Source organism: Eublepharis macularius, chromosome 14 (genome assembly GCF_028583425.1).
Source record: "Eublepharis macularius isolate TG4126 chromosome 14, MPM_Emac_v1.0, whole genome shotgun sequence".
Lineage (NCBI taxonomy): Eukaryota > Metazoa > Chordata > Lepidosauria > Squamata > Eublepharidae > Eublepharis > Eublepharis macularius.
The window spans coordinates 37473218-37500496 of NC_072803.1; the positions used below are offsets into that span (position 1 = coordinate 37473218).

A 27279-nucleotide genomic window follows, 5' to 3' on the forward strand; every position below is an offset into this window, starting at 1 on the left:
CGCTGACTCCCTCGTTGGCAGCCGGGCTGGAACCTGATGCTGACGAGGCCGCCCAGGTAAGGGCGATACAGCGGGCCTGCGGCTTGATCGGAGAGGGGAGGGGTCTTGCCTGAGGCCCGCAGCTGGAAGCGGCAGGAAGTGACGTCAGACAGGCTGCGGGCCTTCCATTCCGGGCCTAAAGTCCCTGGTCCCGGAGTTGCTATGGCAACAGAACCGGGTTTATGATATCATCGTCATGGCCAGATGTTTTTGCAAGCCGTACGTCAGATGAGAACTGCTGCCGTGACAGCATGTAAGGGTGGGCACTGGGCATGTGTTTCGCTCTCCGTGGGATGCTGGAGGCCGCGTGGAGTGCTGCTAAGCACCTGCGGAGCCCCTGCTGCATTGAAAGGGCCGAGAAGAAAAGCTGCCTCTGGGTCCCCCTGAAACTGCGCCGCGGTGTGAGGGGTTCTTCCCTGCCGCCGTGTAGAGTTGCCAACTGCATGTGTTTTGAGTTGCAAACAAAACAGGCCCTAACGGCAATGGTAACGGAGTCAGGGTTTTCAGGCATTATGCGCCTCTGCTTCTGACAGCTGGCCAAGTGCATCACGTTCTGGGCTGACCAGTACGATTCTACGTACACTAGGCCTTACTCCTGTGTATCTAACAGCTGCATGAAACATTGCAAACGAACCCCTGACATAGAGTTAAAACGATTGGGAGGAGCTACTTAAGTTATGTTTGAGGCTCAGATCAGGACCAGTTTAAAAAAAAGGGGGCCGTGACACTTTTGTAGACACATGTAGACATTAAAGCTCCATAAATATGTTGGTTGTAGCATGCACTGTGTGTTTGTGCAAGTTCTTCCTAGGACAAATTGATTAAAAACTGCAGAGATTTAGTTTTGAAGTCTACAGTCTTAATGATTGCTTAGGCTGGTAGGTTAAAATATTAAAAAGATGTTGTCCCCTCCCCCAACATACATACACACCTTGATAGAATATGGAATGATACGTAATCTGAAATGCAAGATATCTCTTATAATCATAAGCAGTTTGGAAATTCAGGTATGAATCTTGGCAGACAGGTTGTCACCTTTTCTTTATGGGAAAAATTTCTGTCGTAGGCATTAATCTGAACAGATTCTTCCTCCAATAGCTGCTATCAGCTCTCAGAGAAACACCGAGTAGACTTCTGCTCTCTTTCAGTAGTAACACCCATTAATAGGTGTAGTTTGTTCCCATAATCCCAGAATTCATGATCTCCTGGCAGTCCTAACGATGGCTTGGGAATCTAGACTTGAGTATGAACATTCTCCATGCATCTTTTGGGTATTGTGACCTCGCTGGGGTGTCATAACAGAGGGTCAGAATGCAAAATAGCTTTGCTATGATGCTGCTGAGTTGACTGTCTTATGTTTGCCAAAATTCTGGGAGGATTCATGGCATCATCAAATTCCATCATTTCTCTCTCCATCTTCAGTTCTAGGGTCATAAGGAGACAAACCTCTTGCAGAAATATATATTGTTTTCACTGCCTATTGCTGTAACCTGTCTATTACCTGGCTGGTAATATAAGATAATGATACACTGTTGTGTTTTGAGGAAGGTGAAGATAAAATAGGTATGTTAGTTACTGTACTGTTTGGTTATTTAGGCTATCCTGTTCCTAGGGCTCACTGTGGATTTGCTAATTTGATCACGCAACAAGCCTGTGAAGGTCCCTTATCCTTCCCCTTATACAGATGGCAAACCAAAGATCTGATTAACAACAACAATATTCAATTTATATACCTCCCTTCAGGATGACTTAACGCCCACTCAGCGGTTTACAAATTGTTATCCTCATGACAATCACCCTGTGATGTGGGTGGGGCTGAGAGAGTTCCCTAGAAGCTGTGACTGACCCAAGGTCACCAAGCTGGCTTCAAGTGGAGGAGAGGGGAATCAAACCTGGTTCTCCAGATTAGAGTCCTACCGCTCTTAATCACTACATCAAACTGGCTAATATAGGGTTTTCCTTCTCCCACTTTTGTTATTTGTTAATAATAATGCAGACATTAAGTATCAACTCATGTTAACAGTTTTGTTTCATCCAGTCCTCCTTGTGGGAAAAGTCAGCATGGAACAGTGACCCAAGTTCCAATTCTCAGCCATGAAACCCCCTCGGTAACCTTGGAACAGTCCCTGTCTCTCACCCTAAGCTAACTTGCAGGTTTGTTGTGAGGATAAAATGGGGGAAGGGAGAACAATGTTCATCAAACTGAATTCCTCAGAACTGATAGGTCATCTCAAGCCTCAGATGCCATTCTGAAAAGCCCCATTGAAGTAAGCAGAAACTACACAAAAACACCACTATGTACTTTATTTCGCTGCAGCTTGGGCACACTGTTGCGTGGGATGGGATGGGGTGAGTATGCTATTTAGAATGCCTTGGGCTGGCCAGATTCTTCTCTTTCAATATTTTCCTGGTATTATTCCTAACAATCTTTAAAAACCTGAGCAGGGAATAATAACACCGTTAACAAACCCATTTTGAAACTATTTGTTCCCTTTAACATTTGCCTAATTTGAAATCCCTTGAAGGGGAAGCTGCTAGAGATTTGGAGCAATGAATCAACTTTTTCGCACCTTTTTCACACTTTTTCTCCAGGTTCTCTGAAAGATGGAATCAAGCTCTGTAAGGAGTAAAGTCCCAGCTTTCTTATCAGACTTGGGGAAAGCGACCCTGCGAGGCATAAGGAAATGCCCTCGCTGTGGCACCTACAATGGCACCCGTGGGCTGAGCTGCAAGAATAAGACTTGTGGTAACATCTTTCGCTACGGCACTTGGAAGCAGGCCGGCGTTGATGCAGTCAAAATTATCACTGGCTCAGACCTGCAGGTCTTCTCAGTGCGGCAGAGGGACAGGGGACCAGATTATCGATGCTTTGTAGAGCTGGGAGTTTCAGAGACCACCATCCAGACTGTTGATGGGACTATCATCACACAGCTCAGCTCTGGCCGCTGTTACGTCCCATCATGTTTGAAAGCAGCTGCACAAGGGGTGGTGAAAAACCAGTGCCAGCACATTAAGCTGGCCGTGAACTGCCAGACTGAGGCCACCCCGCTTACTTTGAAAAGCTCCGTTTTAAACTCAGTGCAGGCCTCACCTGAGATGAAACAAACCCTCTGGCAGCTGGCCACAGAACCCACGGGACCTCTGGTCCAAAGGATCACGAAGAACATTCTGGTGGTGAAGTGCAAAGCCAGCCACAAGCATAGCTTGGGCTATCTCCATGTCTCCTTTGCTCACAAGGCTGGCCCCAAGTATGTGGTGGAGCCCCGCTTTGTCTGCTCCTGCCAGTCTTTGAAAGACAAGGCCACCTCTGCCAAGGAAGAGATGGGCCAGAAATGCATCCACTTCTTTGCCTGTATCAGCGCTTTTGCCAGCGATGATAGTTTAGCTCAGGAATTTGCAGATTTCCTCAGCTATGATTCCAGTGGTAGGTAAGGGCAGAGAATGGGTGGGGGGTGGGGACCGAGAGGCAACTTGGACAAACTATGGGTTGGCAGACGGCCCCATCCTGGAGCATGCTGGGGTGAAGTGAAAGGTTGGCCCTTCTCAGAGGGCTTCCCCAGGTTTTATCTCTGGTACTTGTGAAATCATCATAAGGAGGAGTTCTCTAGTGACATTTGACTAGAAAAACTAGTCACTAGCCTAGTGACGTGGTGATGAAGCAGCAGAGTCCAAATACGTGTATTCCAGTTTGTTTAAAGATACACCATGATTTTCATAACGTACAATAATAAATGTGCTTATATACTGCTGTTCTAAACAGATTAGTGTCCCACTTGGAGTGATGAACAAAGTCAGTGCCATTATTATCCCCACAATACAGCTGGGGATCTGGGGCTGAGAGGAGTAGCTTACCTAAGGCCACCATCTGAGCTCATGGCAGTAGTGGAATTTGAACCAGCAGAGTGCTGATTCCTAAATCAAACAGTTAACCACTATACTACATCCCTGTTCCTTTCTGCTCATTGGGCAAAGCACTGGAAGGCGGGAGCAAATCCCCACACTGCCACAAAGTTCTCTAGATGACCTTGGTCCAGTCTCTTGTTTTCAGCCTATCCTGCCGTATAGGATTGTTATGAAGATAAAAAGTGGAAGGGAAAAATATATATGCTGCTCTGAGCAACTTGGAGGGGAAGGGTTGGGGTAAAAATGTACTGGATAGATAGACTTTGCCCTGACCTGGATAGCCCAGGTGAGCCTCAGATCTCAGAAGTTAATCAGGGCGGGCCTTGGTTAGTAATTGGATGGGAGACCTCCAGTGAAGACCAGGGTTGCAGAGGCAAACCACTTCTGTTAGTCTATTGCTGTGAAAACCCCACTAGGGGTGCCATAAGTCAAGTCTGACTTGTGATGTCTCTCCATCACCACCACCAGATAGACCATCTTGAGCTGTTGTTTCAAATAAAAAAACTGGAAAAATTGCTTAAAAAATTAAAGTTAGAAATTCAGCAAATGACCCTGGGATATCCTTGTGGGAAGGAGGTCACTACAGCTCTCTGCCCTGGTGGTTATATCCTTGATCTCCTCCTACATGGAGCAGAAATGAAGACAGCTTTGCTATTACATATAAAACCTGATAGTTGTATGATGGTAAAATGAAGGCATTTCTAAAGCATCAAAAGTTTAGCCTCTTCTATCTGCTGACTCCAGGCCTGAAGCCAATGGTAGGAGCCCAGCTTGTTTGCCAGCCAGAATCTGCTCTGCCTTCTGTACAAGCTGCCACCTCCAAGGCAAAGAGGAGGAAGAAAGATGAAATTGTGGGTGAGTGTCTCACAGTGCAGTCCTGTGCAGAGTTACTCCAACCATTGAAATAAGTGGGCTTAGTCTGGAGTAACTGTGCCAAAGATTGCCCTGTTTGTTTCTCATTTGTTCTTCTCAACCAGGTTAGTGTTCCATGTTGACTGGAGTGACCTTTGGTTCACAGGGCCTGCTGTGAAGTGGGATCAGGTCAGGCACTTGCCAGGATCCTGAGATCTGAAAAGGGGGCAGCAGTTTCTGCCATTCTCACTTCACAAAGCACCCCAAATTTCAGAGGCAGCTTGACATGATTTGCCTGCTGAGGGTATCTTACTCAGGGGCCCCCAAGCTTTTTGGTTTCATGGCCAGACCCTTATAAAAGCTGTAGGGGGGAGATGTTCCCAGTTTCTTAACTCTTAGGGCTAGAATTCATTTTGTCAGTCATGTAAGTGTTCTGAATTTCATTGTTCAAGTTGCAGAGGGGAAGCTGGAATCTCTTTTTACTAAGGGTTGGGACCCGGGCTGACTCTTAATAATAGATGCCCTGAACCTTTCAAGGCAGCATATGTCCCCCCACCCCCATATTCTTTCATCCTGGCCTCATTTACCTACACTTACAAGTACAATACTAAGCAGAGTTGCTCCAGTTTAAACCCATTTATTTCAATGGGCTCAGACTGCAGTAACTCTGTTTAGGATTACCCATTTGGGGTTCTAATCTCCTGTAGGTCTTAGTGGAGGAGAGGATGTAGCTTGTATTGTTCCCTTTGTAAGGCTGTATTTGCATCTATGAAACTTCCACATTTATGGAACAAATTTCATTTCATTTGGGGGGGGGAGGGGGCGTTGTGGCTCAGTAGTAGGGCATCTCCTTGGCATGCAGAAGATCTCAGGTTCAATCCCCCGCATCTCTAGTGAAAATGATCAAGTGGAAGGTGATGTGAACCTGATGCCCTGGAGAGCCACTTTTGGTTTAAGTAGATAATATATTAACCTTGAGGGACCAGTAGTCGGATTAAGTATAAGGCAGTATAAGTATAAGGCAGCTTCATCTGTTATAAAAAAAAGTGATGCCAGCTGACCCTAGAAAAGACAGTGTGTGAAGGAAACCAGAAGCCATGTGTATAGGGGGTGTTTTTACAGGGCAGTGTCTCTGTGAAGTGATTCAGTAATTCTTCTGTGGTTTACTTCTTCTCACATAGACACACTCAGGTAATGTTATCAAGTTGAACAGTTCTGTTCGTTTTTTTAGTGGATGAGTTTAATGCTGATTAAGTTTTACTGTGGGGAAGGAGGAGAGCATTTTATAAGAACAGATAATTATGTCAGGATTATTACCTCATGGTAATGTTTCCCTGAACAAATTAATTCTCTAAAATCTTGACACAAGTTCCTTCCCCCTTTTTCTTTCTTGTGCTGTTGCTGGCAACATTCTGATAGCAGCAGACGGAAATGAAATGACAACTCTTGGGCTGCATGCTTTGTGCTCCCTGCTCCCATTAATGCAGCTGGGCTGTGGGAAGCAACTGGCCACAGTCAAGTTCTGAAGTTATTTAAAACTTGGCTTTTAAGGTACGCAAGCAAGTAGTCCCCTCTTGCCTCAAGATCAAGCAAACAGCAACTTGAGGAAGAGTGGCCTGAAAAAGCCATCCGTCGCTTCCCTTAAAAAACAAGGTAAGTTTTGTTTCAGCTGGCATACCTTTTCCCCTCTTCCCCACCTCTGCTGAAATACTTGGAAAGGCAAAATACTATAAGCATATTGTAGAGAATACAGTAGAAAGCAGTTTCTGTAGAATACCTTGTGCTTCGCCTATGCCTTGCCACTTTTCAGAGTATTTTTTTTATATGAAAAAAACTTGACCTAAGCAACATTTCAAGTGTCTTTAATGTTTTGCAGTCTTCCCACCTTACATTGACATTAATAATGCACACAGCATGTCAGTGGCATGCACAGCATCTGTTTGTGCAGTCCTGGGCAGAATTACTGCAGTCTAAGCCCACTGTCTTTATGCCGGAGTAACTCTGCATTGGACTGCATTGTAACTTTCTTAAAACTGGAGGCTGATTTTCAAACTAGGTCAGGGGAGACTGAATATTAGGAAAAGCTTTTGGGGATTCTCCTGTCCCCTCCTTCCTCGGCTCACAGAAGGCTAATATTGCAAGTATTCTCATTTTTTTGCTCTCTGTGTATGAGTTCTGAATATTGTAAACCTGCTGTGATCAGGTACTGCTAGAGCAATCCAAATGCAGCTGGCCAGCCAGGTATAGTGGACCACCAGATGCTTCACACACACCTCATATTTTTGCAGATGATGCAAGTAGCAAGGTTTTCATTCCATACCTGCTTCTTTATGGGTTTCAAGTTATCCTGGCCTATGATAGGATCACAGGGAATGCAGAGCAATTCCAGCCTTTGTGTTGGATGTAGGGGATCTGCCAATGTGTACATTTCAGTAGGACTTCCTCTCAGGTAAGTGACCTTAGAATCCACTTGTAGGTCTGTAAAGTTCTTTGCATATAGCCTCATTATCTCAGCAGCCCTGAGAAGGGTCAGCAGTATTAGGATTGTTTTCAGGCAGGAATCTGAGGCTCCAGTGCTATACAACAGGTTCCTTGCTAAACTGAAATTTGTGCCCAGATTTCCTGGGCTCAGAGTTCAACCCACTGAACCACATAGACCAGCATAAATATCTTTCATTTATCAGTGTAGAAATACAACCAACCTCCTGCCATTTTGCAGCGACAGAGCCCAGGATGGGCCTTTGCAGCTGAAGATTTGGGAACTGCAGATGAAAGCAAGCTTGATTTTCAAAAGCCGGGGTTATCAGGCTGTAGGAAACAGGATATGTGTGCCTTTACTTTCTCCAGTGCAAATGAATAGTTGCCATCCTACCTGGGGGAAAGCAAAGGTGCTGAACTTGAGGACAATCTTGCAGTGAGAACAAAACGCCTTTCTGTTCTTAGAGGCTTAGTGTGTTACTGCCAATGATTCCGCAGCAGGTTGTGATATGCAGAGATATTGTCAATCATGGGGAGAATCTTCCCTTTGGAAACACCCCTGCCTATTGCCATGAAGTGTTGGTCTGTGATTTTATCCCACCCTCCATAAAGTGTTCAGCAGTAGTCATAAGCAGTAGTAACCATTCCGGTGTTTCTGGGTGGTTTGGGGATGGAGGATAGAGGTGCACATGTGTTTCTGACCAGGCTTGAATTTTGAAATTTTGTTACATGAAAGCCTTTCCCTTTTCTCAGCTAGCAGTCAAGTACTTGATGAATCTCAGGTAACCTTGTCCTTCCAGGAGTGGCTGGCCAGCGTCACTGAACGCATCCATCAAGCCATGCATTACCAGTTTGATGGTAAGTCAGGAGGCATTCAGCCCAGTCCTTCTTGAATGGTTGTTCATATCAGAGGATTGTGCTCATAAGAGGAGAGTCTTCCTGTACAGTCTTTTTATATGTAGGGATTGTCCCTAACATAGATAGAGTTACCCTCTCTATGTTATTCATTGCTATCCCACTCTCTCGTCGTTTTGGCATTTGAAAAGGCATGTGAGATGGAGAAAAAAAGATCACCAGGTCCCACCATGCTGCGGGTCTGATCAGGATTGAACCCCTTGTAGGCCTATGGACATTCGTTTGGCCCTGTGACTGGAGACTGGCTAAAGTGGCTCATGGGTTTAATTTGCTTGTATCTCTCCCTATGCTGTGGTGGTGGTGGAGAGTGCCTTCAAATCATAGCTGACTTATGGAGCCCCCTGCTGGGGTTTTTGTGGCAAGATACTAATCGAGGTGGTTTACCATTGCCTGCCTCTGCAACCCTGGTCTTCGTTGGAGGTCTCCCATCTAAGTACTAACCAAGGCTGACCCTGCTTAGCTTCTGAGATCTGATGAGATCAGGCTCACTGGGCCTATCCAGGTCAGGGCCTCTGTATGCTGTGCCAAGCTCTAAAGAAATTGACATCTGAAGCCACCTCAGCTCAGTTTTAATTGCCTGGGACCATCCTCCCCATGAGGGGGTGTTTGTGTGTCACAGATTCAGTGAACCTAAAGGAGATGCTTAGACGTAGCATGAGCGGAACTGGAACCTTATTAAGAAGAGATAGCTGTGCATAGGATTGCATTCATATGGAAAATAGAAGAGTCACTTCACCTTAATTGAATCTGCAACCTGCCCCCTCTTGGCCAAATCAGTAGTCAGTTTTGCTAGAATGTTTGTCTGTTGTATATACAGCAATGGCAGGCTTGCACTCTGTGTGCAGGGAACTTGCTTTTGACTTCTGCAATGTCACGACAGTCCACTTCAGCAGGTTCTTCTAGTTTCCATGTTAAGTTTTTACCATATTTTTAATTTTTTGATGCGGAGATGTGCCTTTTCCCGGAGCCTTTTTTAAAAAACGAGAATTGGGAATTCAGAAAACCTTATTCACAAATTATCATAATGTTTTGTTGATATAACAATAGCTACTTGCCAATTAAAAACAAAAAGCAAAAAAGGCCCCAGTGGCAAGGGAGGAAATGATAACCACAAGGGCAAAGTCTGGGAAAATGGCTGCCACATGGGTGTAAAAACCCCACATTTTTCCACTCGCCTAGCAGCCATCCAGGCTTTACTAGGGTTGCCGGACGGTCTTTTTAAAAAACTGGACAATGGGGAGAGGGGGCACTCACTGGAAAATAGTTCTTTGAGTGCTTCTGGCCCTGGTGCAATAATGTCACTTCTGGAAGTGATGTCATCACACCACCTTCAGCCTTTGCAGGGGGCTCTGCTTGCCAAGGGCCCAGCTGGGTGAACACTCCCTCCTGGCACACCTCTGCCCACCCAGCCCCAGAAAGCCTCCACTGCTGCAGCAGGAGGCAGAACAGGCTGCAGTCTCACCAGATGCCAGCTCATTTGTGGGGCAAGGTGGCAGGATGCTGGTGGGCTGGCTGGTCACTTCCCTGGCGTGCAGGAGGCAGGGCAGGTGGCCTGGACAGGTGAGTGAACGACAGAGCGAGGGGCTCTCCTGGTGCTCCTGCATGTGCCAGTGTCCCTTGCACAATAATACTAGACATTTATGTGTCCAGTATTTTTACTCCATTGCCTCCAGACAATCAGAGAAAAAAAACAGTCTGGGTGAAAACTGGACACCTGGCAACCTTAAGCTTTACTGCAGTCTCCCAAAACCTTGAAGCAAACCATGTTTGGGAAAGATTGGAGAAAGGCTGGGGGAACCCTGCAAGGTGCACAAATGCACTATGATGCTATGGAGAAGCAGGGGAGGAAAAAACTGGCTTCCCAACAGCATTGAACCTGGGGCAAATACCCTGTGTGGAAATGGCCAAAGACTGGAGCAGGGGGAGGGGAGGGGGACTGAACCTAGAAAAGATCAGTACCTCTCAAAATATCAAAAGTTCAGCCTCTCCACCACACCATTTTTGTTGGCTTTACTCAGCATGATCACACTCTTTGAAACTTGCTTGAAAAGCCCAGCTCCCATTGTGTGTGTGTGTGTGGGGGTGTCATTGTTTAGTTGTTAAATTTTGTATTATCAAAGCAAAGCTTAATGGCTTTGTTTGAGTTAATTTAATTCTCAGAGCTTTTAATCTGTGACTGGACCTTTGAAACTGACCTTTGTTTCTGATAAAGTTCCATATGGGTAATTTTTTTTTCTTTAAAGCACTTTCTGTTGTTTGCATGTGTGTGATTTTACACAGGCAAACCAGATCCACTGGTATTCCATATACCCCAGTCTTTCTTTGAAGCCCTGCAACAGAGGATTTCTGTTGGGAGCACCAAGAAGCGGCTCCCAAATTCAACCACAGGTACCTAATCTTTAGAGCACTGCTTCAGCACTGTGATACTGCATCATTGCTGGGTCACCATGGGCCAGACAGGTTGGGCCAGTTTTCCTGCTAGAGCTGGGCTTTTGTTATGGAATAATGTAAATTCCAGGCAGGAGGCTGCTGCTGAAAAGGCCCATTCCCAGCATCCTTTTAGTGGACATGGAGCTGAAGCGAAGCCCCTCCTCGGGATCTCATAAAACATTGACCTCCCTGCTTGCAAAACAGAATTGTTAGCTGAATGTTTACATTCCTCACAAGCTTGTTTGCTTCCAGCTTTTGTCCGGAAGGATGCCTTACCTCTGGGTACCTTTTCAAAGTATACATGGCACATCACCAACATCTTGCAGGTCAAACAAATCTTTGATACTCCTGAGGTAAGGCTTATTTTATCTAGGACCTTCCTCTGTTACCTGAATAGGGTTGGAAGGGATTCATGGAGGGAGTGGTGGGGAATCCAAGCATGTCCACTCAAATAAGCAGTGGATTTGTTATCTGTGGGCCTCAGTTTGATTGGGGCCTGACCCTGAGGATCTGTGGTTCAGCACCAGCATTCTAGAATTCCCTTGTGACTCCACTCCGGAAGTGTTGCATCCTGAGACTGCAAGTGGTGATCAGGCACCAAGTCAGCTGAAGAGGTTTGTCCTGTTTTCAGTCCCTGTTCTTGATTCCTCTTCCCAGATGCCCTTGGAAATCACCCGCAGCTTTATTCAGAACTGGGACGGCACTTATGAACCCTTTAGGTGCCCTAAAGTGGAGGTGGAAAGCATCCCAGAGACTTATGGGCGTTTGGAGAAACAGCCAGTTCTCCGGCCCTTGGAGCTGAAAACCTTCCTGAAAGTTGGTAAGGTCACGGCTCGATCCATTTGCAGCTGGTATGGGGGAGGGTGGTGGCTTGCAAAAAGAGAGAACCTTTTTCCTGTGTGTGATGTAGGAAGAGGTCCTCTAATGCTCCCATCCTTTCTGGTTTTCCTCCTGCTAGGCAACACCTCCCCAGATCAGAAGGAACCAACACCTTTCATCATTGAATGGATCCCTGATATCCTCCCCCAGTCCAAAATTGGTGAGTTGAGGATTAAGTTTGAATATGGCCACTACAGGAATGGCCACACCACTGAATACCAAGAGCACCGCCCTTCCCTGGAACAGACTCTGGAGCTCATGCCTCTCACCACCATCACATTTCCGTGAATTTGTGCATTTCTTGCACAGCTTGGTTTGCACAGACCCTATTCTGCAGCTGGTGAGCATATATACTGGTTCTGAGTAGTGAATGGATTGGAGAGGTTGCAAGCAGCTGGAGGTCAGTGAGGCTTGTAGGCATTTTTAAACAAGTGTCAACAAAAATAGTAGATTACCCCTGCATACAACAAGCACCATATTCCTTTGCTGCTGTCTCTGAAATTCATTCAGGTGGTCTACCCAGAGCTCAGTCGGCCACCTCTCATCCTGCCACTCCAGTTGTGGTGGAGCAGAACTTTTGGCTGTTTTACTGAATTGTAATTCCTTTACTGGCATTCTTTGCAATATATTTTTTAAAAATAAATTATGTTGGACCGACTCCAGTGTTCTGAGTCCAGTCTCTCACGTAGTCAGGAGAAAAGGGGTGAAAGGGAATATACAGTATCTTGTCACGAGCTGGCAATTCTAAGTCTGAAATATGTAAGTCAAAATGGTTCCTGCCCTAATTTACCCCTCTCCTCAGACATGTTAAAAACCTAGGCTGAAGTGAATGGGTTGCTGTCTCAAGCAAATGGTAACTAGCTTGTTGACAACAGAACCAGCAGTCCTGGAAATGAACTTGTCAGCTCAAGTGAAGTGCATCAACGGTGACCCTGGAGCACATGAGCTCAATTAATCCTTAAGTTGGTTGAAATGAAGATAGTATGCAGCTTGCAAAAGGTAGCGTTTTGTGTTTGAGCTCATAAATAGAGAAGGGGGGAAACAGAGTGGGGGGATAATCCAAGCACAGCAAAGCATTTTAAAGTTATTTTATGTCAAGGAAAGAAATTGAAGCACGTGCCTAATGCTTCTATTGGAACCTAAACGATTAAAAATGGCGTTAGTGTGAAATACTTTTATTTTGCTTGCAGCAGCCACAAATAAAAGGCAGAGCTACACGTAACAAAGATCACAGGGCTGCTACTAAAAAAAGCAGCTCTGAGTCGGGTTCCCTCCCCCACTTCTGAAGCAGTTTACCTTATGCCACATTCAGTTCTCCCACCACCACCATTTCATTGGCGTGATGTAGGATTCCAAGAAAATACGTGCATTGATATCAACAGGATGCAGTGCAAGTTGAGCTTCACCTTATGGAGGGGCGAGGGGGAATTTGGCAGATGGCTACATTTGGGGGCAGACTTGCAGTTCTGCCCTGGATTGTGCTGTGAGGGTAAGAAAATATTGGTTAATGACACTAGAGGGCAGTGTTTGACCTAAGGAGGAAACCGATCCTCCGACAGTCTCTGGCTGCCTTTTTGATGAAAACCCAACAAAAGATTCCAAGCTGCTGTTCTTTATCCATCCCCCCCCCCCGCCCCCGCACAAAGATCCAGCACCAGTGCAGTAGTACAGCCCAATAGGTGCAGTGGGACTGGATCGTGAACAGGGCGCTTCCATGTAATGTGACATTCATGTCATTTAAATTAAACTACCTGATTTGCCTTTAATTGACTTTACGACTCATTTATCTCCAAAATTGTTAATGCAATGGCTACCAAGTAATTCCTTTAGTTCTCCTCCGTTAAAGAGATCTGTGAATGTCACATGGTGTCAAAGAGATACAAGGAAAATTGCTGGCCTTTGCTGGAGAGAGACAATTTGTTTTTTCTTACATACAGGAACTAGGGTGCAAAGACACCTGTTATAGCTTCTTGGTTGCCATCATTGAGGACAGGAATGCTGGGGAGGGGAAATCATGGCCCAAAGCATCCCCTCCCCTTTTAAAAATTTTGTAACAAGCAACTGGATAAAGAATTTTAATGAAATTGAAAGCTTGCGGTTCTGTGTTATTTTGGTTGGTCCTACTGAAAGGTATTATGTGGGTTGTATTTTGGTTTTGGATTTTGTTTTTGGACTAGTACTTCTGCAAACAACTTTTATTTAAATTAATTGGCTATCAACTATTCGTTGTGGCTCAGTGCTGGCCTTCTGTCTGCATACATGAGTTTCATCCTCTGTGACTGGCAAATGGAAGAACAGTTTTGTGTGTGATTTTTGGGCTGTACAGTTGTGGCCCCCTCTCCCAACCCAGTTACTTAAAAGTAGGTTGTTCCATTAAATTCAATAGGACCTTTGCCACCTGCCTTTTGGATTGAAGCATATGCCTCTTAGCCCCATCTTCATACTGTTCAAAACAGCCTGCATCTTAATGTCTACATGTCAGCTGAACAATCCACAACAGTAACTTCCCCGTGCGAGTTAAATCTTCAAATGTTACAGAAACATCCAATAAAAGATTGATATCAAATCAGAAAATGAGTAAACTTGGGAGATAAAGCGTAGCACACATTCAGTTTGGCAAATGTAGCTATTTTACTGAGACAAGCAGGGAGAGAATTCCTAGATAAGTTGCAGAGTATTTCCCACCATCATAGGAAATATCATTGTGCTTAAAAAAATAAAATAAAGCTGCTGGTGAAACGTCAGGAACTACAATGCCAAGACCACGGCGATACAGCCCGGAAAGTCCACAACAACCATCGCTCTCCGGCTGTGAAAGCCTTCGACAAAATAAAGCAAGCTCAGCTTGTGTATAAAATCCATCTTTTAAAGTTCAACTTGCCCTTCCTGAATATGTGATTTGCTGGCTGTGTCTGCTTAGTTGCTTTCCTCCTCCTCCTCTTGATTTGGTATCAGAGTGCTAACTTGCAGGTACAGAAGGAACATCTCAAGGGTAGGCTCTTAGCTCTCAGGGACATGCTGGCCTCAGCACTACAGAGCTCCCTGTAGGATTGGTGCCCCTCCCCACTTTGCAGTGCTGCGTGGATGGATTCGAGGATGGAGGAGCTCAGCATAGGCAGACTTCAGGGTCAGGTGAACATTGGATTCCCATCCGATCCTCTTCCAAATCCCTCTGGAGACACAAACCCTTTCATCACAGACCAATGATATCTGTTCGCCTGCTGTTCCATCACTCAGGGAAAATCAGCGGCTACGGCGCTAGCAAAATTAACTAGGTTGGACTAGATACAAAATGCAAAAAGCGGACTCAGCTATTTCCATGCCTTTAAGATTGTAGGAAAGCATTCTGTCACTAGCGGAATTACTGATCCTTGCCGAAAGGGTAGTACTTATGGGTGCCCATCCTAGAACAAAAGATGACAATTATAAATCATTAACAGCCCATAGCCTTTTAATTCTATTTTGTGTCTAATATTAATAAAACCCTAAAATCATGACTATTCTATGACAGAGCATTGGCATAAACAGTCCAGTATGAATACAGACATGAAAAAGGATAAGCAAGTCACTTAAGGGCCATCCTCATGAGAATGGGTGCACCAAGTGTGCCTGCAGGTGCCATCAGAGGCAGGGGCAGCAAGGGGTTCTCATGTTGATGGGGAGAGGAAAGGCCTGAGGGCTTCACTGGGCAAGAGTTGGGTCTGCAGTCCTGCCTCTTCTTCCAGGGCAACTTTGTCCTGTTCTGCAGGTGATACTCAATAAGTAATAATGTGCATTCAGTTCAAAACAAATGGAAAAACCCAAATATTTCCCATTCATTCAAAGCATAATACACATGAAGCCGCCTTATACTGGATCAGACCATTGGTCCATCAAGACCAGTACTGTCTGCTTAGACTGGCAGAAGCTCTCCAGGCTGTTCCACATCACCTTCCACCTGATCCTTTTTTTAAAGTAGGAGATGCCAGGGACTGAACCTGGGACATTCTGTATGCCAAGCAGATGCTCTACCATTGAGCCACAACCCTTTCCTTAAATAAAGATACCAATGAATGATTAGTTTCATTTCCCTGGTGCGCATTCTAGGAAAATTGGAGTGGGAGAGCGGAGGGATTTAAACTGACATTGAAGCTTTCCTGCCATCAAAGTGTAACGGATCTTGCAACAGAAGAATATTGTTTTGATCAGTCTGTTTTCCCACAGTGTTTCTACCAATTACTGCTGGCTCAATGGTTTGGGATGCTGCCCATCTTCCTGAGGCTCAAGGGTGCTATCTTCTGTCTGCTCATTTATACTTTTGCCTTTCTTTCTGGGGTGCTAAACACCTCCCTGTGCCCCCTGTGCAGCTCTACATGTCGTCTTTAGATGGCGAAAGGTTTCCTTCTGCATGTTCTAACAATGCCTGCTTTCTAGGACTCCAAATGTCTGCCCCACAATCATTTTAATAGCTTATAAAACTGGGATTCTGCCCCCCTCCCCAGTCTCTCTAAAAGTTGGCAGAGATGGTCCATTGTGCAGTATATTCCCAGCAAATTTCTTTCCAATTTGAATGGAAAACAAGTTTGAGCTGGAAATGTGTTTCCCATTACAACCAATGGAAATAAAAACAAATGTAATCACCAGTGTGTAATGTAAACAAATTACGCTTTTCAAAATGGAAACAAATTTCCAGTTTCTGAAAGTCAAAATCATATTATTACAGTTGTGCATTAAAGTAGTGCTACTGGCCGCAAACGTTGGCCCCCATTGCTCTTGAGACCTGAGCTGAAATTACTGCTCCGCCTTAACTCACTCCCTAGGTTATCTTTGGCATTGCTAATCAAGAATCGGTGTACAATTTACATGGCTGGTGGGTCCCATTTGTGTTTTAGCAAATTTGACAATGGCAGATCTGTAAAAAACAAAGGAGAGAGGCACTTCTCCTAAATAAGCAGTGGACAGGGAGTTCAAGAGCCCTGACCAACCTAATGGGCACCTCTAGTACTGTATATAAATCACCTTGTTAGGAGGAAATGGCATTGGACAAAGCAACCCTCCCCCTATAGCAGATCATTTTACCTGATCACCAGAGAAGCCATGTTAGATTTTTGCAGCAAAAATAACTGGGAGTCTTCTAGCACCTTGAATTCTGATTGTGACATAATGTCTTTATGGTGTTACTTTTTTGTTATCACATTGCCCATTTCTTCCATTCTCTATTTGAAATCTGCTCTAAGCCAGCAAGCCGGAAAGGATTGGCCCCTTAACTGACTAGGAAAGCTCCCAATGGGCCATGGCCTTGTTGGGCCACTGATGGTCAGATATGAGGCAAGCCAAACTTGACCAGCGGAAGTGCTGGAGGAGGCAATGGATGAATGTACACCTGTTGTCATCACTGCTGGCCAAGTCCAAGCCACAGGGGGCTGCTGGGCTAACCTTGTCCCTGGGCTGCTTTGATGTCCCAGTCCTGCCTCCCCATGCCCCCCCTGCATATAGCAGCCAAGGTGCCCATGTGCTTACCATATTACGTTTTGTGTACCCAAAGTAGCCAACTATTTTAGCCAAGCTTTTTAATGTGTGTAACATACCCCAAGATGTCCCAGGCAACAGCTCGCGCCCCACAATGGAGTGATTCCAGTTTTTTCATCTCTGCATCTGAGAGGCAGAAATCAAAGACCTACAAAAACAAAAGCTCTGTCTGAATAACTGGGCTTACTAGACATGAAATTCATAATGTGCTGGGCTAACAATGCTTGAGAAAATGGCACAGGGGAGAACACCAAAGTCACCCCCCATGCCATAATGCCAGGCCAAACTGAGCCCTGGCACACAAGGGAACTTTATTTCCCGGACAGGCCTAATGTTTGGCTGAGACAAAGATCAGAATTGGGAACCCTGACAACTCATACCAAATGTCACATCAAATTTGGCTATTTATACTGTGCAAGCAAGAGGAGTTTTAATTTTAAAAAAGACACCCATGTCCTGCATACTCGAAGAGTAACTTAAATGACATATACTTGGAAATAGATAAGAATCTAAACAGTGAATGGAATTGTATAATGTGTTACTCTTGATTACAGTACTGATGTGCAAAAGTTAGTCGATGCCACCTATTTTAGAACCAAGGAACTCGTTCACTTTGGAAACTCGGGGCACAGTTAAAGAAAGAAACTGGAGGTCCACAACTGGACCTGCAGGTTTTAAAAATGTTCTTATAAAGCAGCTATGAGGGAGTCTGGTTTGGGTCTGTGCCGTGGCCTCTCCCCTACTGGATCCCTCAGAAGTGCCTTCCATTCTCCAACCCCTGGCCCAATGGGATATCAATGCTTCTAAAGGGGAAAAAAGCTGCCTGAATTTTCTTTAATAACTGCTGGGAAACAGCGTTGTTGGGAAGGGAGGGAGACAGATATCCTGACTGAAGTGACAGCACATCCGTGGTGCTCCCATTTTGTGTGTTGTTTCTATACCATGAGAGTGGAGTGTTTGTGCTTCATGTTTGTTTATGTATTTGATTGCAAATATTTATCTGCCTGCCTTTCTCCTGAGCATCTCAGGACTCCGGGTATCTTAACAGATGCTATTCCTTCTACCCCCCCCCCCACCTTCAAAGGTTATATTTTCAGTGACTTTGAATAGTACGGAACAAATTTCTAAAAAGGTACATTTTGGTAATTTAGAAGAACATAATGGAATTGTGTCATGGCAGAGAGTAAATCCAGATACCTGTTTAATGGTTAAAAAAACATGGAACACACTGGTAGTACCCGCCGCAGATTTCTCTCCTAGTTGTGCCCTATCTCCTGTGTTGTCAGACTGCCCTCTAGGCTGGCTTTTATTAGTTAAGCAGCTTTACCCTTCATTTTATTGGTCTTTCTGTGTTTCAGAGACTGTTATTTTATATATTTTATTGCGGGGAAGGGTTGCATTGTATATTGTTAAAGTACATTGTGATTTAGCCATGACACTTTAGGGTACAACAAAGTAAAGTATTTAGATAAGTACAACCTGATCATTATGAAAAATTAGTATTCATCAATATTGCACCTTTTTAAACTAGAGGAAAATGATTTGGAAAAGGACTATGGTTACCGGGTTTCCCCACCCACTAGGTAATGCAACCCAGGTTAGCTTCCTTTGACTTTTTCTCTCATGCATCATGTCAAATTAATCTCTGATAACATCACTGTGTTTCCCCTCTGCTCTCAGCCTAGTGCTATGAATCTTCAGGTGGGGTCTGGAGTTCTCCCGGGATTATGGCTGATCTCCAAACTACAGAGATCAGTTCCCCTGGAGGAAATGACAGCTTTGGACCACAGCTTCTATGGCATCACATCCCGGCTGGGCTCCCTCCCCAAAGTCCAGCCTCCCCAGGTATTTCTGCTAGATCTACAGGCATTTCCCAGGCCAGAGTTGCCAACCCTATTAAGGCAGTAGCCTTCAATACATGGGGCAGGATGCTCTGGTGAGTCACGGAGTTCCATCTGCTGGGTTGTGAGCCCTTACAAAGCAAACTTAGCTTTTCTGCTGCTTTTTGGAAGAACTTGCTTCTGGGGCCCATACATAGAGAGCAAGGGTGCTATACTACCTGCCTCTCAGTACACGTATTGGGAGGAACAGCATGATGGCGATGCCATGTGGACAGGATTCCTCTATGGTTCTGACCGGACTCTGTCCCTTGGCTTGTCCTTCACTATGGTCTACTTCCTTGTCTTCAGCTTGTGTTTCCTATCCCTAGTTCTTTCAGTCTGGCTGCCATAGTCCTGGTCTTGACACCAATGTGGTCATAACTCCTCCTCTTCATGTCATATGACTGTGAAGACCCCTGCTTTAGGGTACCTGCAGGTTCCATTAAAAAGATCAACAACTTTTTGATATTTTCAATTGGCCGCTGCCTTTTTCTATTCTTCTTCCCAGAAAGCTAGTCTCACTGAGCACCATTTTATTTTATTCGACAATACACCATTTTATCTGTTCAAACCTGCCTGGCATTCTACACAGGATGCAGAGGAAATCTTAAGATCATGGCCTGGAGCATCTTTTATTTCCATTTCCCTTTTTCCCCTTCTTTGGTGTGTATAAACATCAAGGTCGATGCAGAGAACTTGAAAGCTTGCACCGTTTTGTTATTTCTGGTTGGTCTTAAAATGTATTACATGGATCTAATTTTTATTAATCAGTCGCAATAGCAGGAAACAATATCCACGCTTCCAGAAGTGTTCAAACTTTCTGGTGATAGAGTGGAGAGGTTGACCAACCCTCCAATACATAAGATGTCAGGAGTTGAAAAACATTAGACAGAAGCAAGTAATTTATACTCCACCTTTGAGTTCTCGATGATGTGAGCAGGTGTTTGGCTCTTTGGGATTGTGGCTATTTTGGATTGTATATTAAAGCGGATCATAACCTGCGAAGACATCAGAAAGGGAAAACTGGAGCTTGTAACTCTTAGAGCTGCACCTTTTAAACTCTCACATCTGTCTCTATAGCACATCAGGAACTCTGATCAATTGTCTGGCACCTGCAACCCACACAGGGAGTATGCTGATGTAATCATTGCTGACCCGTAAGGCACAACAAAGTCCACAAAAACGATTAGCCCACAAGTAGCCTTACAATTCATATCAATGGAGAAATTAACTATCTTCCACGTAACAAAAGCCTCATTCTTTTGCACATGAGCTCACATGCATACCCGACACATGCTTGTTGGCATATCTTCCTTGTGGTATTCTACAGTCCCTTCCTAATTTAGTGCCACCTCCACAGCACTAAGTTATCTAAAGATATCCTTAGAGCAACCAAGATGTACAGGTGCATCCAATTCAGACAGCAAAAGCATGAAGGTAGGTGGCCTAAGAGATTAGCTTATTATGGAGGTTTGCCAAAGCTAGAGCCTGTCATTCTAAGAGCTGGATATAGGGAGGAGAGGACAAGGATAGGCTTCCAGCAGAGGCTATAGCACATGTGATTTATTGGATTGTTTCTGCTTGCTCTTTCTACCCCACATAAAGATCTGCAAGTCCTCCTAAATAAATTTCAGTGTAAAAAAAAAATTATCTAATTGTACCCAGTTGACCTACACAGAGGTATGTGAAAAGTCACACTAAGATCCCTGTGTCCCACACAGAGATATCACCCTCTAAGAGTCATGTTACCTGAGCAGGAGATCTCCCATGCTTCTGAGCAATTTCCTTCACCACTGGGTCTTCCATACCATTCTTGGGATCTAGTTTACCTGGAGGGCTAGAGAAGGGGACACATGTCTGCCAAACCAGCCCAATTCAAATGCATTCTTTTTACTCAGTGAATGAAACTACCAAGTTTCTGGAATGCAAGTTTTTAGTGGCAAATTTCCCTCCATGTGGCTGCAAGTTGTTCATACATACTTAGTTCTTAGGCTTTTGGTTTCAGGGAGTTAATGTGGAAAGAAATGAAAATACTCAAGATCTTTTAACAAAGGGATGGTCTTTTTTGCTTATTAAATTGTAACTTACACTTTTCTCAAAAAGCTGTTTACAATGAGATTTTGGTAATATGCAAATATATTTGTGTAATCAACTCACCATCTTCTTTTTAACCAATTAATCCCCTGAAAACACTTTCACTACTTGATGGTCTGGGGCATTCTGGCTTATGACATTTTCTGGGTGAAGGCATGCCTGCATGGCACCTTCATCCCTTTAGAGAAAATCTGAAGACTAGGAAAAGGCTGCGTTGCTGGCCCAATAGAGAATTTTACCCTGCTTGGTGGTTATGTGGACAGCATTGAGCATGGTGGCCCTGAGCTCTCAAGTCTGCCTCTTGTTCCTCGTCCGTTGGCTTCGGGTGTCTGAGGCACAGGGCTGGCTACATCAATCAAACCAGCAATGGTAGTGTAAATGGGAGGGCATCTCTGCTTGAGTTGTCCTCTGCCTTGATTGCTTGGGAGGTGACAACAGGCATAAGCCATGCCTGTCAGTGTCACCTCCTCTGGGGATGGTGCTCCAAGAGGCCTCTTGGGTGGCAATCTGGCCCTGCCCATGTACTTTGTCGATGTGATGGCTCCTGGAAGGAATCATGTTTGGCTATAAAACTACACAGGCATCGTATGCTAAGGCAGTGTGGTGGCCACGTCCCAGGAGGCTGGCAGGCAGGACCAGCGGCAGGGGAAAAAAAGTTGCAGGTCTAGTAACAGCAGGAGAAGCAGAACAACAGAAACTGAGGCAGCGCAGAAAAAGCATAAGCATTGGTAAGAAGATTGGGGCTACTTCCCCTTAAGGTTCCAAAAGGGTGGAGTCTTACAAAGGACGCTGTGGAGATGTCAGGGGGCTGTATCCGGTGAAGGCAATCCCTTTGAGCTTCGCGAAGGCAATCAGAGCGCACTGGGTTTGGTAAATATGCCGCTCCTCCTGTTAAGTAGAGAGATAGTTTAGAGATTATCCAGAGGCCACAGAAGTGTTTGTTTCCCCAGGCCTAATAAAGTTACCTCTGGCAAAACCCAATCAGAAAGGGGTGGAAGGTCTCTCGGTAAGAATATCAGAAGAAATGCAAGTGAAGGTGGGAGACAGAATAGACTGGCCACAGAAGGACTACGCTCTAAACAGCCTCATGTTTACTGACTGAGGAATACATAGAGTTGGTTTAAGTTTTTTTTCCCCTTAGGTTGCGTCACACTTGGCTGTTGGGTCCAGTATGGGTGCTAATGGGAAGTGGGTTTTGTTTCCTGCTTCCACACACTATTGTGGTGCTCTCATGCACCTCCCAGCTTTCCCTTGCCTTGGCTGTACTCTTTCCAAGGTCTGCTTTACTATAATCTTTTTTGAAAGATCACAGCAAACCTGGGGTGGTTGGGATGTGGACAGGAATATCCAGATCTTTCCTGGTTCCTCAGGAGGACCCTATAGGTGCCATACAATCCATGCCACCAAAGAGCTTTTTCAGTTTTTAAAAAAACCCTCACTGGTAATTGACAGTAGCAAGGAAAATGAGGGGAATTCTAACATGTAGAGGTTTGGTCGCTGCTGTATTCACAGTAGCAATGAGGGGGCCCATCACCTTGTAGTAGCAACTGTTGACTATTACTGCTCAGAACCTGTTATGAAAACAAGTCTCCTTTTCAACTGCTGCTGCCCAACTGTGCTGCAAGAATGACATTCTGCCTGGCCTCCTACCCACACTAAGCCTCCAAGCAAGCGGTTACCTGGCATTTCTTCCACAAGCTTGAAAACAAGTTCCTTCATAAAGAAAAAAAATGCATTGCTTGCAGTTATTTTGATTGATATATTGCATGGCTCTTGATCCCCAATTTGTACCCCTGCTCAGCATGTGCCCAAAGAAGGGAATTTTATCTGCTATGGTTATACCGCAGCTTGCATGCTTCCCATGGAGATATGGTTGGCTGTTATTGGAAACAATCCTGGCTTCAATGGCAACCTCACTTTGAAGCAGCAGGCCCATTTATAGGTTCAAATATTCAGAGTGGGGAGTAAATTATGAGTGCTGACAAGTCCAAAACCACCAAATGCATGAAAGGACTTGAACCTAGGGCCAAAGGTGTGCACTGTCTCCAACTGCCTCTTCCTGGTAATTGCTCACATTCCTGAATCAAAGACCAACATTACCTGGAGAACATCAGGCTTAATTGTTGCTTCAGAGAGCAGCCTTTCCAGTTGGCACTGGTTAAAGTTGGCCACCCCAATGCTTTTCACCAGGCCTTCATCCACTAGCTTCTCCATAGCCTGCAAATAAAAATATCACTCAAGTTCAGCGCAGCACTTGTAAAGGAACAGTCACAGGCCCTTGAGAAACTGGAATGGGGCCAGAAGGGCCAGATTAAAGGAACGACACAGTGTGAAGCCTTGGAGCACCCACAGATGCATCACATCACCAGACTTGCTCTTGCCAGATCTCATAAGTTATCACAGTGCAATTCTGCACAAGCATAGCCCCACTGCAGAAAGGGGGAGGTGGTATACCACAGTATTCAAATGCTTGAGAATCATTTTAGGAAAAAAAACAAGGGGGCAAATATATGCTTGAAGGAGTATGGTCCTGGGACTTGACTTGAAAGGGAAATTGTGGCAGATAGAACAGTGTAGCAGCCTCTTCCTAGTTGCAAGAGTGGCCACAGTGCCCCACTTCAAGTTATATGCAGAAAACAGATTTTTCAAAACATGAGCTGGAAATGTTGGCACTTCGATGCCCAGCACAGCTGCTCCTAGTGAGCAGCAGAAGCAGAATAAATGACACAAAATGATAAGAATATGCTTGATTTGCACAATCTCTCCAGGTTGCAGATTTCCTCCTTTTTACGGAAATACTGGTTTTATTTTTTTTCCTCAAGCACAGAATTGATTCAGAGGCAGTTACTGCTCGAGCATGGCATTGGCTATATGATGGCTACTCTGCAGTAGCACAGGTGGGCACATGCAGAGCAGCACCATTAACAGATCCTAGGAGCAGCTGGGCTTGTAAGACCTCCACCACTTTGGCTAGAAGTTGCAAGGGTGGGGGAGAAGAGGCAGCCCTTTGAGGACCTCTCTACAGTTATGCCAAGAGGCTAAGAAGGAGCAGGAGGGAATGTCAGATCATGTGTGCTTCCTGGACTCAGAGCCTGGCAGCTGACCTCACTGAAAAAGCTGCAGGTGTGGTGATGTGTTACAAAAGTTCTGTTGGTGTTGCTGGATAGGCAACAACCCATTCACATACGTTGTAGTCACCAAGTCATGAACATACGTGTGCAAACCAGCTGTAGAGCACAACTAGGCAGGACATAGATGAAACAAGGACAGATGGATGGCTCTGGTTTTCTCCTTGGCATCTGGTATCAGTGCCATCTCTTCCTTTTGGTGCCGGACTGTGACTTGTGGCAAACTGTGTGATGGCTGCCTCTTACCTTCCATGTTTCCATGTAGTCAATGTCACACTGAATCACTTTGCCATCCTTCTGTGGCATAAGCTCTCCCTTGACGTTCTATGGCAGACAAAAACACACATGAATACGCATGATGCTGCCTTATACTCAGGGCTTTTTTTTCAGCAGGAACACGGGGGAACGAAGTTCAGGAACCGCTTGAAAATGGTCACATGGTTGGTGGCCCCGCCCCCTGTTCTTCAGACAGAGGGGAGCTTAAATTGCCCTCTGCGCCGCCAAGTGGCGCAGAGGGCAATCTAAACTCCCCTCTGTCTGGAGATCAGGGGGTGGGGCCACCAACCATGTAACCATTTTCTCCGAGGGCAACCCACTGAGTTCCGTCACCACTTTTCCCAGAAAAAAAGCCCTTATACTGACTCAGGCCATTGATCTACCAAGGTCAGTATTGTCTACTTAGATGGCAAGCTGTTTCCCAGGGTGTCAGGTAAAGGCTTTCTCTTCACCTCCTCCAAGATGTTTTAACTGGAGATGCCAGGAATTGAATCTGGGGCCTTCCTCATGCATAGCAGATGCTCCACAACGCAACCATGGCTCCCACAGTTTGTGGCACTTGAGGTAGAAAGAAAGCCAGTTTGGTGTAGTGGTTAAGAGCACAAGACTCTAATCTGGAGAACCAGGTTTGATCCCCCACTCCTCCACTTGTAGCCAGCTGGGTGACCTTGGGTCAGTCACAGCTTCTCGGAGCTCTCTCAGCCCCACCCACCTCACAGGGTGTTTTGTTGTGGGGAGAATAATGACATACTTTGTAAACCGCTCTGAGTGGGTGTTAAGTCATCCTGAAGGGTAGTATATAAATCGAATGTTGTTGTTATCTTGCTCAACCCTTCTTGGCGGGGATAGGAGCTACACAAAACTTCCCATTATGTTGCCCTCCCCCACCCCCAATAGGGCAGATCTGTCCATCTCATTTACTTTGCTCTCCTTAATGGCTGCCAAATTCCACTGTCTAATGCACACTCTGTTTCTGATTAGCTTCACCTCTGGTAAGTCTCCCTATACATTTTATATCTCACCTTTTCTGCCTCAAGGCAGCCTACCTGGTTCTCCCCAAATGTGACTGGCCCCAACATCACCCAGTGATCATGGCTTTATGGCTGAGATGAGCTTTGAACCTTACTTTATGTTGGGCTAGTTCCAGGTCAGCACCTACTTTCAGCATTAGGGCTTTCCCCTGGAACCTGAACAGATGAAACAGGTACAGAACATATTTCCCTCTCCAGTGAATAACTAGCCACAGAGAGTCCCCAGTTCAGAGGGGTGGCATTTCTGGAGACACTGAGCCCAAGCATTGCCTCTTCCACAACTTAAGCATTGCTGCAGGCTTTCAACAGACAAGTTCAGGTGCCACAGTCAAAACAAGCATCAAGAGGTTTGACCAACTTTTCCAATGGACACTGTGACTTGGTTCCCTACATGATGACACCCCTCCCCCCATCAGAGCACACTAGCTCATTTTACCTTGTTGCCCATTGGGGAGTGCATTAGGTAGAGATCCAGGTAATCCACTTTTAGCAGCCTCATACTTTCCAAGCAAGCTGGCTTTACATCTTCGCAAGCGTGGTAGCTGTTCCACAGCTGTCAAGAGAAGAACATGCCAATGACTCCAGTTGATTGACACAGAAGCTCTAACAGAGACCAGGAAGAGTTTGACTTTTTGGACATGAGCTACAGAGGAGCACATAATACCAAGGGAGACGTTAGCCTTCTGGATTTTGCAGGTGTACCACTGGGAGAAGTTTGGAAGGAAGACTATGGGTTCTTGATGGCTTGCTGTCTAGCCCTCAGTATCTGGTGGCTGCTAGCTATTTCACATCCGACTGTTTGGATGAGGGTTGAAGAAAAGTATTTGAAAGTAAAAGAGTCAGTGAAGGAGAGAAGAATCTAGATTTTTTTTAGCTATTTGGCAAGTAGCTGCAGTTTCACGTGCAAGGGAGAAGTTATGAATATTTTTATCATTTCCATCATGTGAAAAGTAGCTACAGGGAGAGTGATGGTGAGAAAACAGTGCTGGAGAACAGGTTAAGTAAACTCCCCAATCTTCCAGACCTTCACTCGGAAAAAAAGCCCAGGTACATAGTGTTATGAGAGGATAAAATATGCTCATAGAATAGCACGCAGACACATCTGCGGGTGGGGTAATAAAAGTCCTAATGATGCATCCCAAGAAGAGGCAAAAACACCTATACGGTGACCTATGAGCTAACCAAAGGAAACTGAATTCCAGCTTCAATTTGCCATTTGGTCAAGCTCTCAAAGGAGCCATGATGGATTGGTTTTAATTTCCCTGCTTGACATCTTAGCCTACTTAACCAAACTTTTGGGGTGATGGGCCAAAAGCAGGGACAGAGGGAAAACTTTAAGCATGCAGCTCAAATTCTGATTAGATGGAAAGGAAAATCCCCAGGTTCAAGAAGAATCAATATAAATATTAGCTTGATTTGGAGTTCTATGTCAAGACTCTGGTAATGGACAGATCATGCTAGGCTGGGCCAACAATGCTAAATCTTGACCCTGTTTCTCAGGTAGGAATGCTGGGGCTCATCTTGTGTGAGTACAGGATTAGCTAGCAATACACCATTTGATTCTTTCCTTAGTGTTTTGCCAGTAACGCTCTGTCTATTGATTTGTTCCCACTTATCTGTGCTTTCTGTGATTTATGTGTAGTTATTAAAGATTCTTTTACTGAAGATCTTTGAGTGAGAACTGACCGTGTAGAACCTTACCCTTGTTTGCTGGCTGCACTGTTTTAAGCTGACCAAATGCCTCAGTGCTAAATAAGGACAGCTCTGAGAACTACAGAGGGAGAGGGAGAGAAAGTGGAAGGGGGGACAGCCCATAGGTGCACACCCAAAACTCCTTGTGTTCCAGGGAATGGTATACCAAGGGGG

General features: G+C 45.1%; 2 protein-coding genes across 3 annotated transcripts in view; one reads left to right on the forward strand and one right to left on the reverse strand.

Annotated features, from left to right (window-relative positions):
- Positions 1-12133, forward strand: C14H2orf42 (chromosome 14 C2orf42 homolog). 2 transcript variants are annotated; one of them, XM_054998062.1, is made up of 9 exons: positions 1-56; positions 2632-3463; positions 4687-4797; positions 6346-6447; positions 8026-8130; positions 10468-10575; positions 10870-10970; positions 11275-11437; positions 11576-12133. In XM_054998062.1, exons 2-9 carry the CDS (start codon positions 2644-2646, stop codon positions 11782-11784), a joined length of 1719 nt encoding a protein of 572 aa, XP_054854037.1. In that variant the 5' UTR covers positions 1-56; positions 2632-2643; the 3' UTR covers positions 11785-12133. The 2 variants fall into 2 exon arrangements, with proteins under 2 accessions (XP_054854037.1, XP_054854038.1); XM_054998063.1 differs by lacking the exon at positions 1-56 and adding an exon at positions 140-292.
- Positions 12134-14103: 1970 nt separating this feature from the next.
- LOC129342587 (1,5-anhydro-D-fructose reductase-like) overlaps positions 14104-27279 on the reverse strand; it is a 28966-nt gene continuing 15790 nt past the window's right edge. Inside the window, exons 3-10 of the mRNA XM_054998428.1 lie at positions 25850-25966; positions 24353-24430; positions 23079-23195; positions 21760-21866; positions 20634-20721; positions 19799-19882; positions 17064-17152; positions 14104-14900 (exon numbers count right to left, since the gene is read on the reverse strand). Coding sequence (XP_054854403.1) covers positions 14858-14900; positions 17064-17152; positions 19799-19882; positions 20634-20721; positions 21760-21866; positions 23079-23195; positions 24353-24430; positions 25850-25966 — 723 coding nt within the window. The 3' untranslated portion in view covers positions 14104-14857. The remainder of the gene's footprint in view (positions 14901-17063; positions 17153-19798; positions 19883-20633; positions 20722-21759; positions 21867-23078; positions 23196-24352; positions 24431-25849; positions 25967-27279) is intronic.

What these genes read in the sequence shown, in the direction of transcription:
- C14H2orf42 (XM_054998062.1), top strand. Translation starts at nt 2,644, where the DNA reads ATGGAATCAAGCTCTGTAAGGAGTAAAGTCCCAGCTTTCTTATCAGAC. An exon ending in CATGCATTACCAGTTTGATG is followed by an intron (nt 8,131 to 10,467) that starts GTAAGTCAGGAG and finishes GATTTTACACAG; the next exon opens with GCAAACCAGATCCACTGGTA. An exon ending in GCTCCCAAATTCAACCACAG is followed by an intron (nt 10,576 to 10,869) that starts GTACCTAATCTT and finishes GTTTGCTTCCAG; the next exon opens with CTTTTGTCCGGAAGGATGCC.